This window comes from Lipotes vexillifer, unplaced genomic scaffold (genome assembly GCF_000442215.2).
Source record: "Lipotes vexillifer unplaced genomic scaffold, Lipotes_vexillifer_v1.1 scaffold241, whole genome shotgun sequence".
Classification (NCBI taxonomy): Eukaryota; Metazoa; Chordata; class Mammalia; order Artiodactyla; family Lipotidae; genus Lipotes; species Lipotes vexillifer.
In genome coordinates this window covers 6,059,242-6,079,516 of record NW_006784922.1, presented here as the reverse complement: position 1 = coordinate 6,079,516, position 20,275 = coordinate 6,059,242, and the positions used below count along the sequence as shown (strand labels likewise).

The 20,275-nt window shown below is 37.9% G+C and overlaps 1 protein-coding gene across 2 annotated transcripts in view; it reads left to right on the top strand.

The window, feature by feature from the left end:
* Positions 1–20,275, top strand: part of NLN (neurolysin) — a 107,765-nt gene that overhangs the window by 80,688 nt on the left and 6,802 nt on the right. For both annotated transcript variants that reach the window (XM_007457100.1, XM_007457101.1), the window contains 4 exons: positions 801–1,002; positions 11,730–11,916; positions 12,956–13,084; positions 14,298–14,434. In XM_007457100.1, the coding sequence (XP_007457162.1) occupies positions 801–1,002; positions 11,730–11,916; positions 12,956–13,084; positions 14,298–14,434 (655 nt within the window). The remainder of the gene's footprint in view (positions 1–800; positions 1,003–11,729; positions 11,917–12,955; positions 13,085–14,297; positions 14,435–20,275) is intronic.

Sequence of the window (20,275 nt, the reverse complement as noted above, 5' to 3'; positions counted from 1 at the left end):
GGAAAAAAGTTATGAGTCACCAAGAAAAGATAATACAGAAAAAGATATACAAATCAAAACATCAAACTAAAAAATTCACACTAAACCTGAATGTACATTCATGTTCTGAGCAAAGAATAAAGGAGGAAACCTATCCCTGTAATAAAGTCTAATGTCCCATAGCTTTTGAGAGCTTCCATCACTGGTATCACATTGTCCTAGAATAGATGACTTTATAGTATAATTTATGCTTTTTCCAAGGCTAAATAAAAGCATTCTGTTTCAAAAAAGACCTGTCTGGCTTATAAAAGGAGCTCATTTAATTATGAGTACTGATTCTTCCCTCCTTGAATAAAAGAACAATATTACTGTCTGGATTTTAGTTTTTATCAGTATTTTTTAATCAATTTTAACTTTAAGGAAAAACTACCTAGTAAGTCAAACTCCATTATTTCACTTTTGCTTCAACACTATTTAGTGTTTAATGACTCTATCTTTGAAGACGAAAAGCAAGAGCTTGTTACAATAAATTGGACATTCAGCTGTATGCTACTTGTGTATATTCTTAATTCTTATATTAAGATTTCAACAAAAGAAACCTTGGAAATATAACTCATATCAAGTGATAGTGGGGTTTTTGTTTGTCTAGTTTTCATTGTTTCATTTCAACAAAACATCGACCCACTTTGTAAAAGGTGAATTAAATGTTTCAAAGCATCTCCTGTTAATCAAATATGGTTAAATGACTGAGAGAGGCCATGCCAATGTTGTTGCTAGAGAGGAGTGTTTGTATCTCACCAGCTGTGCTTTTGGTTCCTTAGGGAAGGAAAATATAACCACGCAGCCTGCTTTGGTCTCCAGCCTGGTTGCCTGCTGCCTGATGGGAGCCGCATGATATCTGTGGCTGCCCTCGTGGTGAACTTCTCACAGCCACTAGCAGGTCGTCCCTCTCTCCTGAGACACGATGAGGTGAGGACTTACTTCCATGAATTTGGTCACGTCATGCATCAGATTTGTGCACAGGTGAGTGATTTTTTTTTTATGGTAGACCTACTAATTGCTTTTCCAGATTTTTTTTTCCACCGATGTCAGGTTTCTCAACATGTTTCTTAACATGTTTTCTCAGAAGCTGAACATGTTCAAAAATTTCATAGGCCTTCTGCAAAAACATGAAATTTTTCTTACTATGTTTTCACAACATACCTTTACTCAGAGATTGATCCACTAATGAAAGAACTTCATTGAATACCACCCTATGAAAAAAAAAGAAAACTGTCATTAAGGAAGGGTTACAAATACTGTGTTTTTTCCTTTCAAATCTTTTCCTCATAGGAATTTGGTGTAAGCTTCACAGATAAACTGTGCTGTAATCTGTCTCTTCTGCTTATTAATGCTTTGTTTAGTTCAATGGTTTTCAATCATCCAGACTCTGTACTCCTTTTTTAATAACAAATATTTTGTAACACCTTCCTTTACTAACCTTCAATTAAAATCACAGGTAGCACGGTATAACCATGGGGAGAATTTACTAAGAAAGAGAATGTGTGTGTGCAGCGGATTGCAACTAATTTCTCTTTATTTTTAAAAATGAAAAGTGTATTTATTCTAAACTTTGTAACATAGTCCAGTAAACTAGGCCCACACTATTCTAGGATGAACCATATGAACATGCTAATATTTAACCGCTGTTGGCATACGAAAAAATCTAGTTCAATTGTTCAGCCTAACAGTTTAAAAACTGATATTTACAGAAGTAGAGGGACAGTTTTCCAAATTTGAAATCTCCATGCATCTCTAAAGATGAACTTTTTAGAAATAACCTCTTTATCAGAATAGTTTTAGATTTACAGAAAAGTTGCAAAGACATTACTCCTCACCCTACTGTTAACATCTTATAGTACATTTGCCACAACTAAGAAGCTAACAGCATTGGTACAGTACTCCTAACTAAACTCAACACTTTATTTGGATTTAACTAGTTTTTCCCTAAAGGTCTTTTTCTATACAGATAATTTTTTTTTTAATCTGTGCAATATCCTCACTGCATAAAAGAAAGCATTTTGCTTATGTTTTTCAAATTGTAATGCCTGGGCATGACTGTGTAGTAAGACATAAGGAAGTAGTCAGGTTATACGTGAATGACCCCGAATCTTGCAGCAAAAACTGCAGACTGATACTTAAGCGGTTTGTTTTGTCCATTCAAGTCCAAGAATGGTATAGCCAGTTGTCTTAGTTCAGATTGCTATAACAGAATACCACAGATTGGGTGACTTAAAAATAACAGAAATTTCTCACAGTTCTGGGAGCTGAAGTCCAAGATCAAGGTGCTGGCAGATTTGATGTCTGCTGAGGACCTGCTTTCTGGTTCAGAGATAGCACCCTCTCACTGTGTCCTCACATAGTGGAAAGGAGCTCTCTGGGATCTCTTTTATAAGGCACTAATCCCAACCATAGGACTTCACCTTCATGACTTCATCATCTCCCAAAAGCCCCACCTCCTACCATCATATTGGGAGTTAGGTGTCAACATATGAATTTAGGGGCGGGACACAAACATTCAGGCCTCAATAGTGACATGATTTTCCAAAATGGTGACTATCTCTTGGGACACGTCCAAATAGAAAATAATCTTACTTTGATTTACACAATTGATTCTAGTAGTTAGAGTCTTGGAAACTTTAAGTGTGCAAAAAACATTTTGTAAAAATATGTGCAATGGAGTTAGTTTCTAGGCTCACTTAATTACAGATTTTTCATTGATATGAATGTCCAGCAGGGCATATGAATAACATGCAGAATAGGGGACAATTTTTTTTTTATTATTTTTTTTAACATCTTTATTGGGGTACAGTTGCTTTACAATGGTGTGTTAGTTTCTGCTTTATAACAGAGTGAATCAGTTATACATATACATATGTTCCCATATCTCCTCCCTCTTTGTCTCCCTCCCTCCCACCCTCCCTATCTCACCCCTCTAGGTTCTTCATAACAATTTTTTTTTCTTAAATTCCATATATATGTGTTAGCATACGGTATTTGTCCTTCTCTTTCTGACTTACTTCACTCTGTATGACAGACTCTAGATCTATCCACCTCATTACAAATAGCTCAATTTCGTTTCTTTTTATGGCTGAGTAATATTCCATTGTATATATGTGCCACATCTTCTTTATCCATTCATCCGACGACGGGCACTTAGGTTGTTTCCATCTCCGGGCTATTGTAAATAGAGCTGCAATGAACATTTTGGTACATGACTCTTTCTGAATTCTGGTTTCCTCAGGGTATATACCTAGTAGTGGGATTGCTGGGTCATATGGTAGTTCTATTTGTAGTTTTTTAAGGAACCTCCATACTGTTCTCCATAGTGGCTGAACCAATTCACATTCCCACCAGCAGTGCAAGAGTGTTCCCTTTTCTCCACACCCTCTCCAGCATTTATTGTTTCTAGATTTTTTGATGATGGCCATTCTGACTGGTGTGAGATGATATCTCATTGTAGTTTTGATTTGCATTTCTCTAATGATTAATGATGTTGAGCATTCTTTCATGTGTTTGTTGGCAGTCTGTATATCTTCTTTGGAGAAATGTCTATTTAGGTCTTCTGCCCATTTTTGGATTGGGTTGTTTATTTTTTTGTTATTGAGCTGCATGAGCTGCCTGTAAATTTTAGAGATTAATCCTTTGTCAGTTGATTCATTTGCAAATATTTTCTCCCATTCTGAGGGCTGTCTTTTGGTCTTGTTTATGGTTTCCTTTGCTGTGCAAAAGCTTTGAAGTTTCATTAGGTCCCATTTGTTTATTTATGTTTTTATGTCCATTTCTCTAGGAGGTGGGTCAAAAAGGATCTTGCTGTGATTTATGTCATAGAGTGTTCTGCCTATGTTTTCCTCTAAGAGTTTGATAGTTTCTGGCCTTACATTTAGGTCTTTAATCCATTTTGAGCTTATTTTTGTGTATGGTGTTAGGGAGTGATCTAATCTCATACTTTTACATGTACCTGTCCAATTTTCCCAGCACCACTTATTGAAGAGGCTGTCCTTTCTCCACTGTATATTCCTGCCACCTTTATCAAAGATAAGGTGACCATATGTGCATGGGTTTATCTCTGGGCTTTCTATCCTATTCCATTGATCTATCTTTCTGTTTTTGTGCCAGTACCATACTGTCTTGATTACTGTAGCTTTGTAGTATAGTCTGAAGTCAGGCAGCCTGATTCCTCCAGCTCCATTTTTTGTTCTCAAGATTGCTTTGGCTATTCGGGGTCTTTTGTGTTTCCATACAAATTGTGAAATTTTTTGTTCTAGTTCTGTGAAAAATGCCAGTGGTAGTTTGATAGGGATTGCATTGAATCTATAGATTGCTTTGGGAAGTAGAGTCATTTTCACAATGTTGATTCTTCCAATCCAAGAACATGGTATATCTCTCCATCTGTTTGTATCATCTTTAATTTCTTTCATCAGTGTCTTATAATTTTCTGCATACAGGTCTTTTGTCTCCTTAGGTAGGTTTATTCCTAGATATTTTATTCTTTTTGTTGCAATGGTAAATGGGAGTGTTTTCTTGATTTCACTTTCAGATTTTTCATCATTAGTATATAGGAATGCCAGAGATTTCTGTGCATTAATTTTGTATCCTGCTACTTTACCAAATTCATTGATTAGCTCTAGTAGTTTTCTGGTAGCATCTTTAGGATTCTCTATGTATAGTATCATGTCATCTGCAAACAGTGACAGCTTTACTTCTTCTTTTCCGATTTGGATTCCTTTTATTTCCTTTTCTTCTCTGATTGCTGTGGCTAAAACTTCCAAAACTATGTTGAATAAGAGTGGTGAGAGTGGGCAACCTTGTCTTGTTCCTGACCAGGGGACAATTTTTTGTTGTCTTGACATGTGCAGTTCAGTCCTGGACATCCAGCATCCCACCCCCAGAGCAGCCCCTAATCATTGTAATAACCAAAAATGTACCCACTCTTTTCCAGAATACTACTATCACTTTTGTTAAAAAAAAAAAAAGTATTTAGTTCTTTCAACATTTTATCTTTACATCCTGGTATTTCCATGTTTTATTTTTAAAAACAGAGGGGACTCCAGTATGAATCTATTCAGATAAATAAATCCTAATATACTGATATAGCCATTTCTACTCTCTGTTTAATCCAAGGAAAATAAAGCTTTCAGAATTACCTAAATTTTCTTTCTTAGGTAATTTTAAAGTCTATTTTCACAGCAATAGGGCTCCTGAAATATTTATTTTCCATCAGTGTTCATTCTATGACTGACATTTCCTTTATTTAGGATAAGTCTAGGTTCAATTTTTCTCAAGTGTTTTTATGAATAATTTGGAAAAGTCAAATATTTTTCTTAATTTCAGACTTAGGTTACTTAAATTATCTAAGATCTTAGTTATGTATTTGTACACAGATAAACAATAGTCTGCTTTTAGAACAGTGGATCTTAACTTCTTTGGATCTGAGAACCTATGAAAATATGATTTAAGCTATAGATACCTCTTCCAGAAAAATGCACATTCACTTATACAGTCAGATTTCTACCTGGAATTTCAAAGGGCACACCGACCCCCTGAAGCCCAGACCATACTGAATTCCAAGTTAAAAACTGGGTTAGAGCAGTTTCCTCCTTTATTTGGATGTTGATCATCAGCTAATGATTTCTGAGGAAGTAATTTGGTGTCTTAATCACATTTATTAAAATAATACTGATCCTCAAATAGGGTTTTTCATGCTTTTGATGCATGTTCTTGTTTTCAAGCACAGCCCTCTTATAACCTTAATATTGTATGCTTATCATGTATTCACGATACAGTTCTCTACAACTCTGTTATTCTCATTATTTATTACATTAATTTTGATTCTTTGAAATACTCATTTTAGTACTGGAAAATAACTGTCCTGATATTATTTCATTTTAAAGCTCTGTGACTCATGAATGAAATGTATATACATATATATATGAATGAACTATATATGAATATATAATTATATATATAACCAAACATATATATGACTGAACTACACACATGAATATCTATGAATCAGTATGTATACTGATATACTGATGATAGTATATATACTGATATTCTGCTGATAGCATATTTACTGTTGATCAATATATATACTGATGAATGAAATATATGTATTTCATATATACACATATATATGAATCAGCTATATATATGAACATATAATTACATATATGACAACTATACATATGAATGTATACATGAATCAGTGTATATACTGATGATGAATGATGTCTCTTTCTTGAAACAGTAGATTATATTCAATTCTTAGAATTTGCCTAACCTCCTTCTTGAACACGAAATGTGTCATACAGATGAATAGTGTATTAGTACAGTCCCTTGCCTGGTCATCACCTAATGACATTATCTTCGAAAAATCTCTTGTTTGTCTGTTAATCCTTTCAAATGTCCTGTAACGTTTTAAGACCTTTTAAAGTAATGTATTTGAAACCAGTGATCACTGCTTTTGTCTTAAAAGTAACAGATGCAGATCCATATATTTGCAGCTTTATAATGATTTCAAAACCTTTTGTACTGACCTAAAGTAGATGGCAGTGAAAAAGGAGTTTAATAGTTTCTGTGTTCAGTAATACTTCTGACTTATCTGAGAAATATATAGTGAATTTATAAGTTTGCCATACATATTCAGTAGATTGGTTTTAAGGTATGGCAGCCAAGTGTTTGAGTTCTCCACTGTGGCAGTTTGCAAGTTTGATGACCAGAAGAGCTTGCCAGCAGGAACATCCAGTTTTCAAACATGTAGATGGACTAGTTCAAGGTGTCTACTATCTCATCATTCAAGTGAATGAGTTTCACTCATATTTTTGTGTTTACACTACAGGGTAGATAATTTTGAAGATAGCAGTCAGGAAGTGGCATCCTTAGTATCTGTTCCTGTTTCATGGCTTTATTGTGGTTTGGGCGTCAGTAATCGCTGGACTTTCGAACATCCTGTAGAAAAGAAGAGTAATGCTTCTTAACAGCCTCCATTGTGATGTCTCTGTGTTGGTTGTGCATTAAGAGCAGTAATGAGTTTTGGACTGTTAGATATCGTTATTTTAAAGCAACACATGAGAATCACAATAAAGCCTTATTAAAGTGAAAAAAATTCACATTTCAAATAATCTGTTAATTTCATCTAAAGACTAGTAGAGCATCTTGTCTGCTTTAAATATTGTGGATTAGATGCTGTTTTAAATAAATGTAGCCTATATCAGTTAGGAAGGCACCCTAGTGTTATGAAAAGAGCACTGGATTAAAAATCATCTGTGTATTTGTAGGCCTGGCTATGTGACTTTTGGCACGTTTTCTGCCCTCCTTGGGCCACCTCTTTTTTCTTATTCATAAAATAAGAAACAACAACAATTCTCATATCTGCTTCCCTGGAGTGCTGATGAGATTAAATAATGTGTGGAAAGTTACTTGGGAAAGAATAAAGTGCCATACATGTTTGAAGTGTTCTTGTAACTATGCTCATATATAATTCAACTCTTTTGAAATCAATAAGTAGCATACAGGTCATAATTTGAGATGGGGGAAAAGGTTGCCATGAGGAAAAAAGCACTGTCACTTCAGATTTTAAAGAGTTCACAAATGCTTACCCTCCACGGGTTTTGGGTGAAGATCTGTGGAAGGTGATTGGAAAACATCACATTTGTATTTTTGTTTTGTTTTAATGATTACTGCCTACTTAGAAGTTTGATTCCTGGAGCTGGAGCAGAATGAGCACTTTATTTATGTATTTATTTATTTTTGAAAGTATCCTTTTTTTTTTTCTTTTTGTCCAAGCCACACGGCTTGAGGGGTCTTAGATCCCTGACCAAGGATTGAACCCGGGCCTTCGGCAGTGAGAGCACAGAGTCCTAACCACTGGAACACCAGAGAGTTCAACGGAATGAGCAGTTTAGAGTATTGGCAGAGGTGGAAGATTAGATTAGAAAAATCTTCTGCAGATAATATGTTGCTTCACATGTCTTAAATGATGGTGGTAATACTGACCTGTGGAACTATAGGGCTGTTGTAAAAGTTAACAAAATGTTATTCAAGTTCTCTTTATTACTGTTTTCATTGGCAGTGATTGCTAGGTATATGTGAAGTTAAAAGTATGACCTTTAACCTTCTATTTATAGCAAAGCCTAGGAGACAGTGGCACTTTTCTTCTCCAATGCCTTGTTACTTAAACTTCATCATCCCTGGATTTAGGGGTAGATCAGACAGGGGACATGGAATGACTGCTAAGAAATCAACAGGGGATCATCTCAGACAGCCAAGGTCCGCTCTCCTGAGCCCTGTTCTTTTTCCTCAGCACAGTACACTTACTGACTTCAGCAACTGCCTTTGCTTTGAGCTGAGATTTGCTTTCATGAAAATAACACTTTAGTTATAAATGCTAGAAGCAACCAGTCTCAGTTAGAACAATAACCCATATAGGATTTGGTCTTTAAAGCTCGCATAACTTTTTGAGCTTTAGTTTATATAATTTTGCTCCAGCTCTCACTGTGTTGTATCAATTGAGAAATTAATCTCTGTAGCATCAAGTCATTTGTTGTAAAAATCTATAACGGAGTATATTTTAGGCATCCGACTGTCTGTTTTAAAAGATAATATAGAAAAGTCTCATAGTTTTAGACAACTTTCTTCCTCTCGAGAACTTCTAACTAAACAGGAATCTAGTTTACCTTGTTTTCTAGGCTTTTATTGTCAAAATATTTCCTGCAGCAATAGTGCTCATAAGATGCTGTATTCAACACCATTGAATTATTCGTGTTGAAAACTGTATAAAGTACTTCTTGGGTTCTTTGGAACCTACAGTTGAAAACTGGGGAGTGGTATTTGCTGGCTGGTCATCAATGAGTAATGGAATTCAACAGCCAGGCTGTTTTGCACGTCAGGCCCCCATCAGGCTGCTGGATCCTAAGACTTGCCCATGGTTTCCTTGTGGACGTACACAGTGGCTGACTGTGGATTCCTTAGCACGTTCAAATTTAGTTATTTGCTGGAAATTGAGCTTTTGGATTTTGTAAGTTCTTTGTCCTCCTCATTTGAAAAATATTTAAATGGTATTGCCCAAAGGGCACACAGAGAAACAGCATGACTTTCGGGAAATTAGTAAGCAGTAGAGTTATTTTTAGCTTTTACTCCTAGCAAACATTTCCTTTTGTTCTTTAGAAGACATTGTTGATCTGTTCATTCATGTGCTGTGCTCTCTCCCCAACTACAGGGTGGCTTCAGATAGAATAAGCCCTCTCTTCTCTACTCTGCGTGACAGAATTGTGTTAATTCTCATTTAATTTTAACTCATGAGTTATTCATTTGTTCATGTTTTTCTAGGTTCTGAAGTACCACTGCCACCACCAAATACACACATACATTTTATTGTTATTTGGGGTTGATTTTCCCTCTCATCAGCAAATACTAACCAAAAAATGTTCACACAAGCAGGATATACAAAATTTATATTTTTTTCAAAATATTGTACAGTGATAGTTGATGGTGTGATTTTTGTCTTTATTTACTTATTTTACAACTATAATATTTAGAAAGTTATGCAGTTAGTATTACAGAATCCCAAATCCAGGATAGACGGTTACAGAGGCTGGCCTTTACACCTCAATCTCATGTTTGAACTTTGAAAAATCTTCCAGTATATAGAGGAAATCAGATTTTTAAGGAAGCACACTGAAACCTCGCTTTTATTATTCACATAAAGGCAAGTTTGATATAAGACTAGATCCAAGATGATTTCATGAATTTGTCACATCGTAATTTAGCCTTTTTTTCTTTCATTTTTCCCTGAGATAGAGTGGTATAACAGCATTTGTGGTTAAAATTGGGGTTCTGTAGTCCAACCACCTGGTTTAAAATCCTAGTTCTACCATTAATCTCAGTATACCTCAATTTCCTTATCTCATAAATGGAGATTACAGTGCTTTATACAATTGTTTTGGAATTTAAATCAGATAATCCATGCAAAGAGCCTAGCAAAATGCCTGACATAGTAAAGTCTCCATAGATGTTGGCTATTATAATTATTGTATAAAATTATTTTATCTATCATGTTGGATGTAGTTATTTTTAGAAGATTATATACAAGAAAGTGGCAAAATACTCAGTTTTCTGGAGCCCTTGACTCTTTACCTGTAAGAATTTTTTATTGGGATAAAAAATTATTTGTCTGTCCTCAAACAGAGTTTACATAATTCCAGTGCCTAGTGAATTTAGTTTCCCTTGGCCCTTCAGTAGTTGCAGCTCTTCATATCTAGAATCAGCACAATTATAATAGGAAGTCAAGCAAAACTTTTTTTTTCATAAAGAGAGGAAGGCAGAATGTGAGGTGGCGTTGACATCTGTGCCTCTGCCCTGGGCCAAAAACAGGATGGTTATTTGCTTCTGATTTGGCAACCAATCTGCTGCCTTCTCCAGTGGTTAAGTCGCCTTCCTTTCCCTTTCTTCCATTTAGAGCCCCAGGGATGATGAAGTCAGAGAGAGAAGACTGGGATGTGAAGCACCTAAATAGGGAAACAGGACAGAGGTTCAGGGAAAGATAACAGAATAACCCCCATTCTGCTGCTGACCCAGTTGGGTAAATGCTAAATATTCCTCTGCCAATGGCAATTTTACATGAGTTCTCTGGATGGTGTGAAGGTTGAAAAACACCAGCCTGTCTAGTGAATTCCCATCTTTCTGCTCAAGAGCTTTCTAACATCTGATTCAACAATTTACTAAACTTTCCTTTTTTAAATAAAACTTTTTTTTTAACGCTTAGCCCACACCCTCAGGGTAAGTCCTTTATTTTTACAGTGGGTACTTTAACTTCTGAGTGTATCAGTTGTTTCTCTTTTCTCATAGCTGCATTTAACTCACCTCACTTGCCAACTATTATAGTGCTAAATCCCACTGAAGGGGCTTCTTGTTTTAAGGTAACATCTTCTACCCAGTCTGAGAGGTACAACTCTGGCTTTCTACAACACGGTTGTCTTAGAAACACTTATTTAAAGTTTAGAACACAAAACACCACACACATGAAAAGGGCATCTGTCTGTAATGTTGTAATTTAACTCTTTAACTGATTTAGATGGAAACTTGAGTAGTTAAATAATAGACTGATGAATGCCCCAGAAAGGCATGTATTGAGTAAACAAAGATATGCAAATAGAAAGGGGAGCTAGGGAGAGATTTGTCTTAGATCTCTTGGATCTCTTCGTTTTTTAATGGGAAATTCCTTTCGGTTTTTGTTTTGTTTTGTTTTGGGTCTTTTTGGCCGCCCTGAGTGGCTTGTGGGATCTTAGTTCCCCAACCAGGGATTGAACCCACGCCCTCAGCAGTGAAAGCGCAGAGTCTTATTAACTGGACTGCCAGGGAATTCTAATGGGAAATTCTTTTAAAATATTTTTACTTTCAAAGCTTAAGGCTTCTTTTAACTTAGACTGATTTTTTTTCAGTTATGATTTCTTAATGATTGTTTCAAGTGGGTTCTGTGATTCAAAAGAATGAAATATTAGTTTAGTAAAGGGTATTTGAGGGTTATTTTTAAGGCTGCTTGGCTACTGTGTTTTATTTTCAATATAAATTTGAGGTTATCCTAACCATTCAAAGAAGCAGTTGACTCTGATTCTGACTTAAGTTTTGGTGAGTCTTAATTATAATTCATCATATATGTAGTTTTCATTCAGTGCTTTTTAAAAAAGACCTTTATGTTTACTTTTTAGACCGACTTTGCACGATTTAGTGGAACAAATGTGGAAACTGACTTTGTAGAGGTGCCATCACAAATGCTTGAAAATTGGGTGTGGGACGCTGATTCCCTCCGAAGACTGTCAAAACATTATAGAGATGGAAGCCCTATTACAGATGATCTCCTTGAAAAACTTGTTGCTTCTAGACTGGTCAACACAGGTATGACTTATAATTTTAGAAAATAAACTAGAATTGCTTAATGGAGAATTGGTGGCATCTTTTTTTTTTTTTTTTTTTTTTTTTTTTTTGTTAGGTATGAATGTCTTCACCCCAAGAGACATTTAAAGCAAGGACCTGGGTGCAGGTCTCAGGCAGGAAAGATTGTTTTTGGTGAGAAATGCTATGTACTTTTCACTTGCAAGGCATTTGTACTGAAGCCTCCATGTGAACCAAGCTTTAGCCACATTTTCGTGAGCTCCGTCTGAAAATGGGTCTCAGGGAAAGGGTTGGTGATGGAGCCATCCTTGGAAAGGGCTCCGTGAGGAAAAGCAGTTGAAGTGTTTTATGACTTAGCATCTGGCCAGCGTTACACAACTTCCAAACAAATATACAAAGTGTTTCAGTGATTCATTAGGTAAACAAAACACTTTTGTTTAAAAAACAAACTCAAAAAATTGCAATTTGGAGAAAGGAATTTGGGCAATTATTCCAATCTCATTTTGTTTCCGTGAATAAAAAATGAAATGCCTATTTTCACGTATCTGGGTTTGGGTTTTTTTTTTTTTTTTTTTTTTTTTTTTTTTTTAGGTAAGAAGTGGATTTATTTAGAGAGATACACATTCCGTAGACAGAACGTGGACCGTCTCAAAAGGCAAGAGCGGCACCAGAGCATGGGGTCGTCTCAGAAAGTGAGAGCGGCCATGAGAGAAACACACTCCACAGACTGAGTGTGGGCCATCTCAGAAGGCAAGAGGCCTGCTGCATCTTCTTCTATAGAACTTATTTCGTCTTTTGTAATGATAGTACCCCCAGAGTGTTAATATGAGAAGGGAAGACTGCTAAGTATATTGGAATACTGAACCCTGAAATTATGTCCAAGAAAAAAAAAATACGTCTTTTAAATCTTAAATAGAATGAGATGTCTTGCTCCGATTTTGCAATGAGTACTACAGGAATCAGTTTTTGAAATCTGTGATGTATGATTAGAACACGTAGTTCTCTCTTCTCCAAAACATGTCCAACATTCTTATGTTATTAGGTCTCCTGACCTTACGCCAGATTGTTTTGAGCAAAGTTGATCAGTCTCTCCATACGAACACTTCGCTGGATGCTGCAAGTGAATATGCCAAATACTGCACAGAAATTTTAGGTGTTGCAGCTACTCCAGGTACGTAAATACGATCACTAAAAGTTCACTCTTCCTGTGAAGCACAGGGTATACTCCTAACACTGCCAGAGAGGGTAGAGTTTGTCAGGCAGGTTGCCTAATATAATTTGCTTCTGATTTCTGAAATCAGGCCATGACTTTCAGGTGAGCATACTCTGTCCTCAGAGTTATCCTGTCCAAATGTGCTTGAAGGGGAGGCGGCGCCAGCTTTGCAGCATTTTAGTGTGATCAGGCGTGAGCAGTCAGCCTCCACCCCAGAGCAGAGAAAGCCACTCCCGTTTGGCAGCACCGCCTGGCTCTGCCCTCCCTGTAGGCACCGTGACTTCCCTAGGGTTTTGGTAAGATGTTGCCAGAAGGGGCAGTTTGAGAGAAAGGCACAAGCTTCTACCTTGTGTCTGATTCTGCTTCTGAGGTCAGTTAAGGCAGTTTGACCAGCAGTTTCTAACCTGGTATTATTTATGAGATTCATGCGAGTGGGTGGGAGATGCTCAGATATATGCTATGTTACATTTATATTTGTATATTTTAAGCAAACATGTAGCTGTACGTGTATACGTAATTGGAAAGGTGAGTTTTTTCTATCAAAGAAATTGTTGTTTAATTGAATCAGTCACATTTATACCTATATTAAAGGTCAGAATAGTCCATTGAGTTCATCCAGGCTCCTCGCTTCCTTTTGTGATCTGTTTCTAGTAGACTGAACAGCAACTTTGTGCCTCAGGCCACTTGGACAAAATCCTTTTGTAAAGTAGCCCTAGAGGTAGATTGAATTGGTAAGACCTTTTTAGCTCTTCACGTAAAGAGTTCTTTTTCAGTAGTTATGAACCTCAAATAAGTGCCATACTGATACCTTTCAGAGATAAATAGGTGTGACAAAGAGTAGGCTTAATATTATTAGAGTATTTGTAAGACATATATGTGTCTAAGGGATAAGAAAGGAGTGAGTTGTCTGATAGGTGTGGACAAAGCCTCTGAAACTATTGTTAGGCGTTCCAGAGCTTAGGGCTGAAACCAGCTCTGAGGTGGAGCTGTCATAGGAGGGAAGTTTGTAAACATCTTGGCCAACGGCACCCATAAACCCAGGGAATACTAGAGGTGAGGACCTATCACTGTCTCCTCCCACAGCTGGACTCCCCATAGGGAAACCTTAGCTAGCTGAGAACCTGCTATTTAACTTGCCATCACACTGATTGAAATGTATCTTTCTTTAAAGGCACAAATATGCCAGCAACTTTTGGACATTTGGCGGGGGGATATGATGGCCAATATTACGGATATCTTTGGAGTGAAGTATTTTCCATGGACATGTTTTACAGCTGTTTTAAAAAAGAAGGGATAATGAATCCAGAGGTATTGTATTTTTTTTCCTCCTTTTGTTACTTCTGTAGTTGCCCCCTCCCCTTTAACTCCTAGTTAAAAAAAATATTTATTACACTTAGATTTTTAGAGTAAGAGATCTGATAACAAATCTTAACTTTAAAGTCTGGCATCTTCTCACATCATCATACATCATTAAGTTGCTTTGTGTAAGTGATTAATCCTATAAGTTAAAGAAAAACCCTACTGCATTTTCTTGCTTATTAACATTCCAATATATTGCATAATTAAAATTCAAAGCTTTGTTTATGCATTTGAGCATTTATAGCTGCCAGTTTTGACATGTGCCATACAGTGTTTTAGTTTTATAGGAGGTTGGGAAAGAAAGGTAAACTCCTTCCTGATATAAATGGTCTGCCTATGTTCTGATATACTCTACACACTTTCATTATATGTTTGCTGTGGAAGGCACCCTTCTTTCTGTGATTGGCATGCGCCGCCTACTACATGGTTTGTAACCTAAATGCCTTTAAGTAATTTAAGCTGCTTCATTAACCTGAGCCATTCCTTTCTGAGTACAGTGAATTGACTGCCAGGTGGCTGCCAGCCAAACCTTCCTGAGTTACAGTCCCTCACAGTCTCCACTCTTGCTGAAGACTCAGCTGTCAGATTATTTCTAGGGCTGATGGATTTTCCAGTGTGTTTTTCATTCTGTTTGATTTAGAAATTAGAAGAACAAATTATCAAAATCAGGTTCTCTGTGCTTATTTCAACCAACTGATTTGTTCTCCAGACTTTATGTTTCTAGATTGCATACTACCTTACACATAGGCACTGAAAGACATTGATGTAATTTAGGCCACCGTCCCTTCCCCCCACCCTTCGCCCCCAAAACACCACCTCCAGGACACTTACATTCTATAGACTAACGTTTCCAATCCCTGCATCTTCAGTCCCACCCTACCCAGGCTGTTAGGTCCCTGTAAGTCTCCTTGCATTCCCTGGCCACCCCACTTAAAATGATCAACCACTAACTTGTTCTCATAAACACCCTGACTCCTGCATGACCTTCAGCCAGTGCCCAGCCCTGGATTCCTCTACCGTCTCATTTAGAGATGGTGACCTTGGGATTCAGTCTTCTGGGGAAGATCTTGCGGCTCCACTTAATGCCCCACTGCAGAGTCACGCTGTCGCACCTGCACTGGACCCCCAGTGTGACTCCACAGTCCTGCTCTACTTACCTTATTGGGGTCCCCACCCTCTCTCTCAGCAGATGCTCTCTCCTCTCTACTAAGAACATTAAGATTATTGACAGTGAGTACCTTCATCTTTCTTTCTCTTTCTGTACTTCAATATTTTATTTATCTTCTTTCCTCCTGTCTCAGGAGACAGGTCTATAATACTAAGACTTACTGGTTTGCCATCTCAGGAAAAAAAGTTACCACTGACTCTGATAATCTCAGTGCTACTACTCAGTTGTTCTTCCTTTCACAGCCTACTCTCTTGGTGTAAGAAACAGTTTCTGCAAACCTCTGTTTCCTGGCTTTTGCCTCCACCAACTGAACTGGAAAGTTACCCTCCCTCCAGAGTTACCTACCACTGATGATCCAATCGCCAACTCCCAAAGGCCCTCATCTACCTTTTGTTTTACTTTCTGCTTCTTGGTATTACTCTCTTTGTCACTGGCCTTAGCTTAGCGAACAAATCCCTCTGCACTTCCCAGAACTCCCGGTTTGTCAGCCAAATTTGTATGTTCCCTTGCGTCTTTCCTCCTTCACAAATTTATTCATTGTACTTCTTCCACCTAAAACGTATGCCTTCCTTGTCTGTGCCTCTCCAAAATCGCACCATTCATAAAGGCCCTATTCAAATGAAATCTTCCAGATCATCGAAAACAGAAGTGATCTTCCCATTCTCTGAACAGAAGAGTGAACTTGGGCATGGGGTAAGGGTTTCAATAAGCTTTTTCTTGTGTCTGGCTTGTTTAATGTAACTATTATACAAAATGAAAAAAATCAGGTTATAAAATATTTTACACCATAGAGTGCAAATTTTGATTTTAAAGTATACATTCAGAAAAAAAAAAATACATCAAAATATTGTCAATTGTTATCTTTGAGTGGTAAGTTTCTGAGTATTAAATATTTTTCTGTACTTTTTATGGAGCTTTTTCATATTTTTACATAGAGCATAAATTATTGTAGAAATCAGAAAACAATGTTTAGAGAGACACAAGGTCCAGATATGCAGAGGTACAATTATGACCTCCACTCACTCTTAGTAGTTGGCGGGGCTTCCTGGCGTAATTGCTACAGCACCTCTTTCACCACCCCTGGTCCGCTCACATGACCACATCCCCAGGAGCCTCCACTGTCTCCTCTCCTCTTCCCGCCGTCAAGGTAACAGCCAAAGTACTGATCCCAGTGGATCCCAAGGAACTTTCAGGTCCAGCAGGAGCCATCCCTGCCATTATGCTTCTATGTACCTCCTTTTATCTCAGGCTTCACAGCTTGGCAGGCAGCCAGGCTACTCTTAATTCAGACAAAAGGGCTGGGTTGAATGTGGAGAAAGCAAGATTCCCTACAACTTGGAGTTGTTGCCTTGTGAGGTTAAAAACAGTTTTCAGTTTTACTAAAATTCTGAATTCAGCTGTACTATGTATTATTACTCATCTTATGCCAGGAAGCTGGCTTTAATCCCTTCTTTTTTCCTTCCTGTTAAATACTCTGGAATATCATGTCATTTCTTCCTCCCCTGCTTTCACAGCAATAGTGAGTCTGGCTCCAGTGGCCAAGGAGAATCCCATTGCACCCACCCTCATGCTCTTCACTGCAGTGGCAGTTATGGGAATAGCTTTTTATTTTTTTATTTTTTTAAATTAATTAATTAATTATTTATTTTTGGCTGCGTTGGGTCTTCGTTGCTGCATGCAGGCTTTCTCTAGTTGTGGCGAGCGGGGGCTACTCTTCGTTGTGGTGTGCAGACTTCTCATTGCAGTGGCTTCTCTTGTTGCAGAGCACGGGCTCTAGGCGCACGGGCTTCAGTAGTTGTGGCTCGCAGGCTCTAGAGCTCACGCTTAGTAGTTGTGGCGCACAGGCTTAGTTGCTCCGCGGCATGTAGGATCTTCCCGGACCAGGGCTCGAACCTGTGTCTCCTGCATGGCAGGTGGATTCTTAAGCACTGCACCACCAGGGAAGCCCAAGAACAGCTTTTATATGTAGCCATTCTATTCCCTCCTACAGTGTACTGCTTGTTTGGTTTTGTTTTAATTTTTTTTTTATTTTACAAATGTTTGCTCTAAATAACACCCAATTTACACAATTTAAATATCCATTTATTTAAAATTAACACTATTTAAAATAACACCAGTTCTACAAAAAACTTCAGTCATTATTACAACTATGTTGTGATGAAGGGAAAGAATTTTTGTGGTATAAAGAAATACTGAATTTGATCTGAAGTCATGGGAATCAGAGCAGTCACAATATATCATGCAGACTTTGTTGTCTCAAGGTCTCTCACACTCCCTAGTGTATATTTGGAGCATTTTGAGAAGATAGCAGGATGCCCTTTCAAGGAGTCCGTGCCTGCTATTCTTAGTCCCCAGCTCTAGAGAGGCTGGGGGCTGAAAGATCATGTATTGTTGACATTATTGTTCATGGTCATTAGTATCGACAAAAGAACACCTCCAGGCCCCCCCTCTGTAACCTCTTACCATCCTGCAAAGCCCAGGGTCTGGTTGAGAACCATTTCAGATCTTAACAAGCAGAACTGTAGAAAGTGTGCTACTCACTGGGAAAACAGTAATGGGAAGGGTCAAAATACAAACCTGCAGGCTTCTGAATATCAAATGTTAGCAATAGAATATTTTACAGTACAATTGTTTTTATTGTTTTGATGGCCTCTATCAAAGTGTTAGAACTGGCCACTTACCTGTAATAGCCTAAAAGTTTGCTACCTCTGGTTTTATCTGTAATTTTCTATGTTCTTCATAGTAAATAGGTGTAACATCTTGACTGTTAAATATTACCTAAAGCCTTCGTTTCTAGTAAACATGGAGAAGTTGTCTCAACAGACATACCTTTTACTTTTCCAACTCATCTCTTAAATAACTATGGAAAGGAGCTGCTTGGGAGTAACACTTTTCCAGCAAACTCTAGCTCTTTCAGGGGCCCTTTAAGGTTGCCAAATGTAGTTTCAAAATCTAGTAGCTAATCATAGTGTTGCAAGAATGAGGGCATTTTAACTAGGGCCATTTCTTTTTTTCTCTTTTTTTTTAAATTAATTAATTAATTGTTTTTGGCTACATTGGGTCTTCGTTGCTGCCGGTGGGCTTTCTCTAGTTGCAGCAAGTGGGGACTACTCTTCATTGCGGTGTGCAGGCTTCTCATTGTGGTGGCTTCTCTTGTGGAGCACGGGCTCTAGGAGCACAGGCTTCAGTAGTTGTGGCACACGGGCTTCAGTAGTTGTGGCTTGTGGACTCTAGAGCACAGGCTCAGTAGTTGTGGCACACGGGCTTAGTTGCTCGGTGACATGTGGGATCTTCCCGGACCAGGGCTCGAACCCGTGTCCCCTGCACTGGCAGGTGGATTCTTAACCACTGCGCCACTAGGGAAGCCCGGGATGTTTCTTTTTATAAGGCAACTTCACTGTGGGAAAATTTCCTAAAAGGTAATAGACATTGTGGATTCAAAGGCAATTATATTGTTACGCTAGAATGATGTTCCTCCTCTTCTGCATTTAGAGTAATTGCTAAGCTTTGTTTTTTTCCATCAGTGAAGAAGAAATACAAACAAGTATTACATGCAGAAAGGAATACTGAGAAAGTCAGGACAGTTAAGTGTAACTGTCCACAGCGCCATATGGAAGGAGCTAGATCTTACATGCAGTAATAGACACAGAAACATAGGAAGAATCTTGGTTAAACAAGAAAAAGAATTACCTGACAGAAAGTGTTTTATAAAGCTAAGTATTCCTGGACCCTTCAAACAGAATCCTAGGACCAATTCCTGCTATAATATGTTGCTAAGAGAGAATATGAAATTCCTCTCCTGACAGTCCTTACAAATGGATTAAGTTCTGCTTCAGCTTCCCCGATCTACCACCCCAAAGCTGATTTTTCTTACACTTCAACCTTTTCTAACAGCATTAAATTTTGCCTGATTTAAGGGACAAAGGAAGGAAATGGGATTGATTTCCAACCTACTTCTTGAATATTTATAATGCCAGACCTTCTAAGCCTTGAATCCCAACCAGCTGGAAGCAGTTTTTCTTCCTTTTTGTGTTCCTACAGCCCTTCTTTGTGTTTCTCTTAGAGCTCTAATAATCTGCTTTGTTAATTGTCTATTTCTTTATCTCACCTCCTAGATCCTAAGGCTCTTGTAATAGGAACTGTTTTGTTCATCTTGGTGTTCGTCCTCTGCTTCAGAACATTTAACTATTATTGGGCCCAACTGGTAGTTGCTCCAACTGCTTCCACTCTTCTGTCCCACTACTACACACAACTTCCCTTCCTTTTTTGTCCAGATCTCCTCCCTCCCCATAGTTATTTATTCTTCCATCCTCACAAATTGAAACTTCGCTTAAGGTTTCCAGAAGACCTCTTTCACTCAAGGGAAGATTCCTACCACCATTCTTTGTTTCTGTCACCACCAATCTTTCACTCTCTCCCTCCTTCCTGTTTGTTGTCAAAGGTATTCTTTTTCTGCCCTCAACCTCCCCACCGTCACTCATAAAAAACAAAGTATGTGCTGTTGGAGTTTACAGATGAGTTGCGGAAGGAAGGGTTTCAAAGTCCGCTTTAAAAGCGGGCTGGCGGGGCTTCCCTGGTGGCGCAGTGGTTGAGAGTCCGCCTGCCGATGCAGGGGACACGGG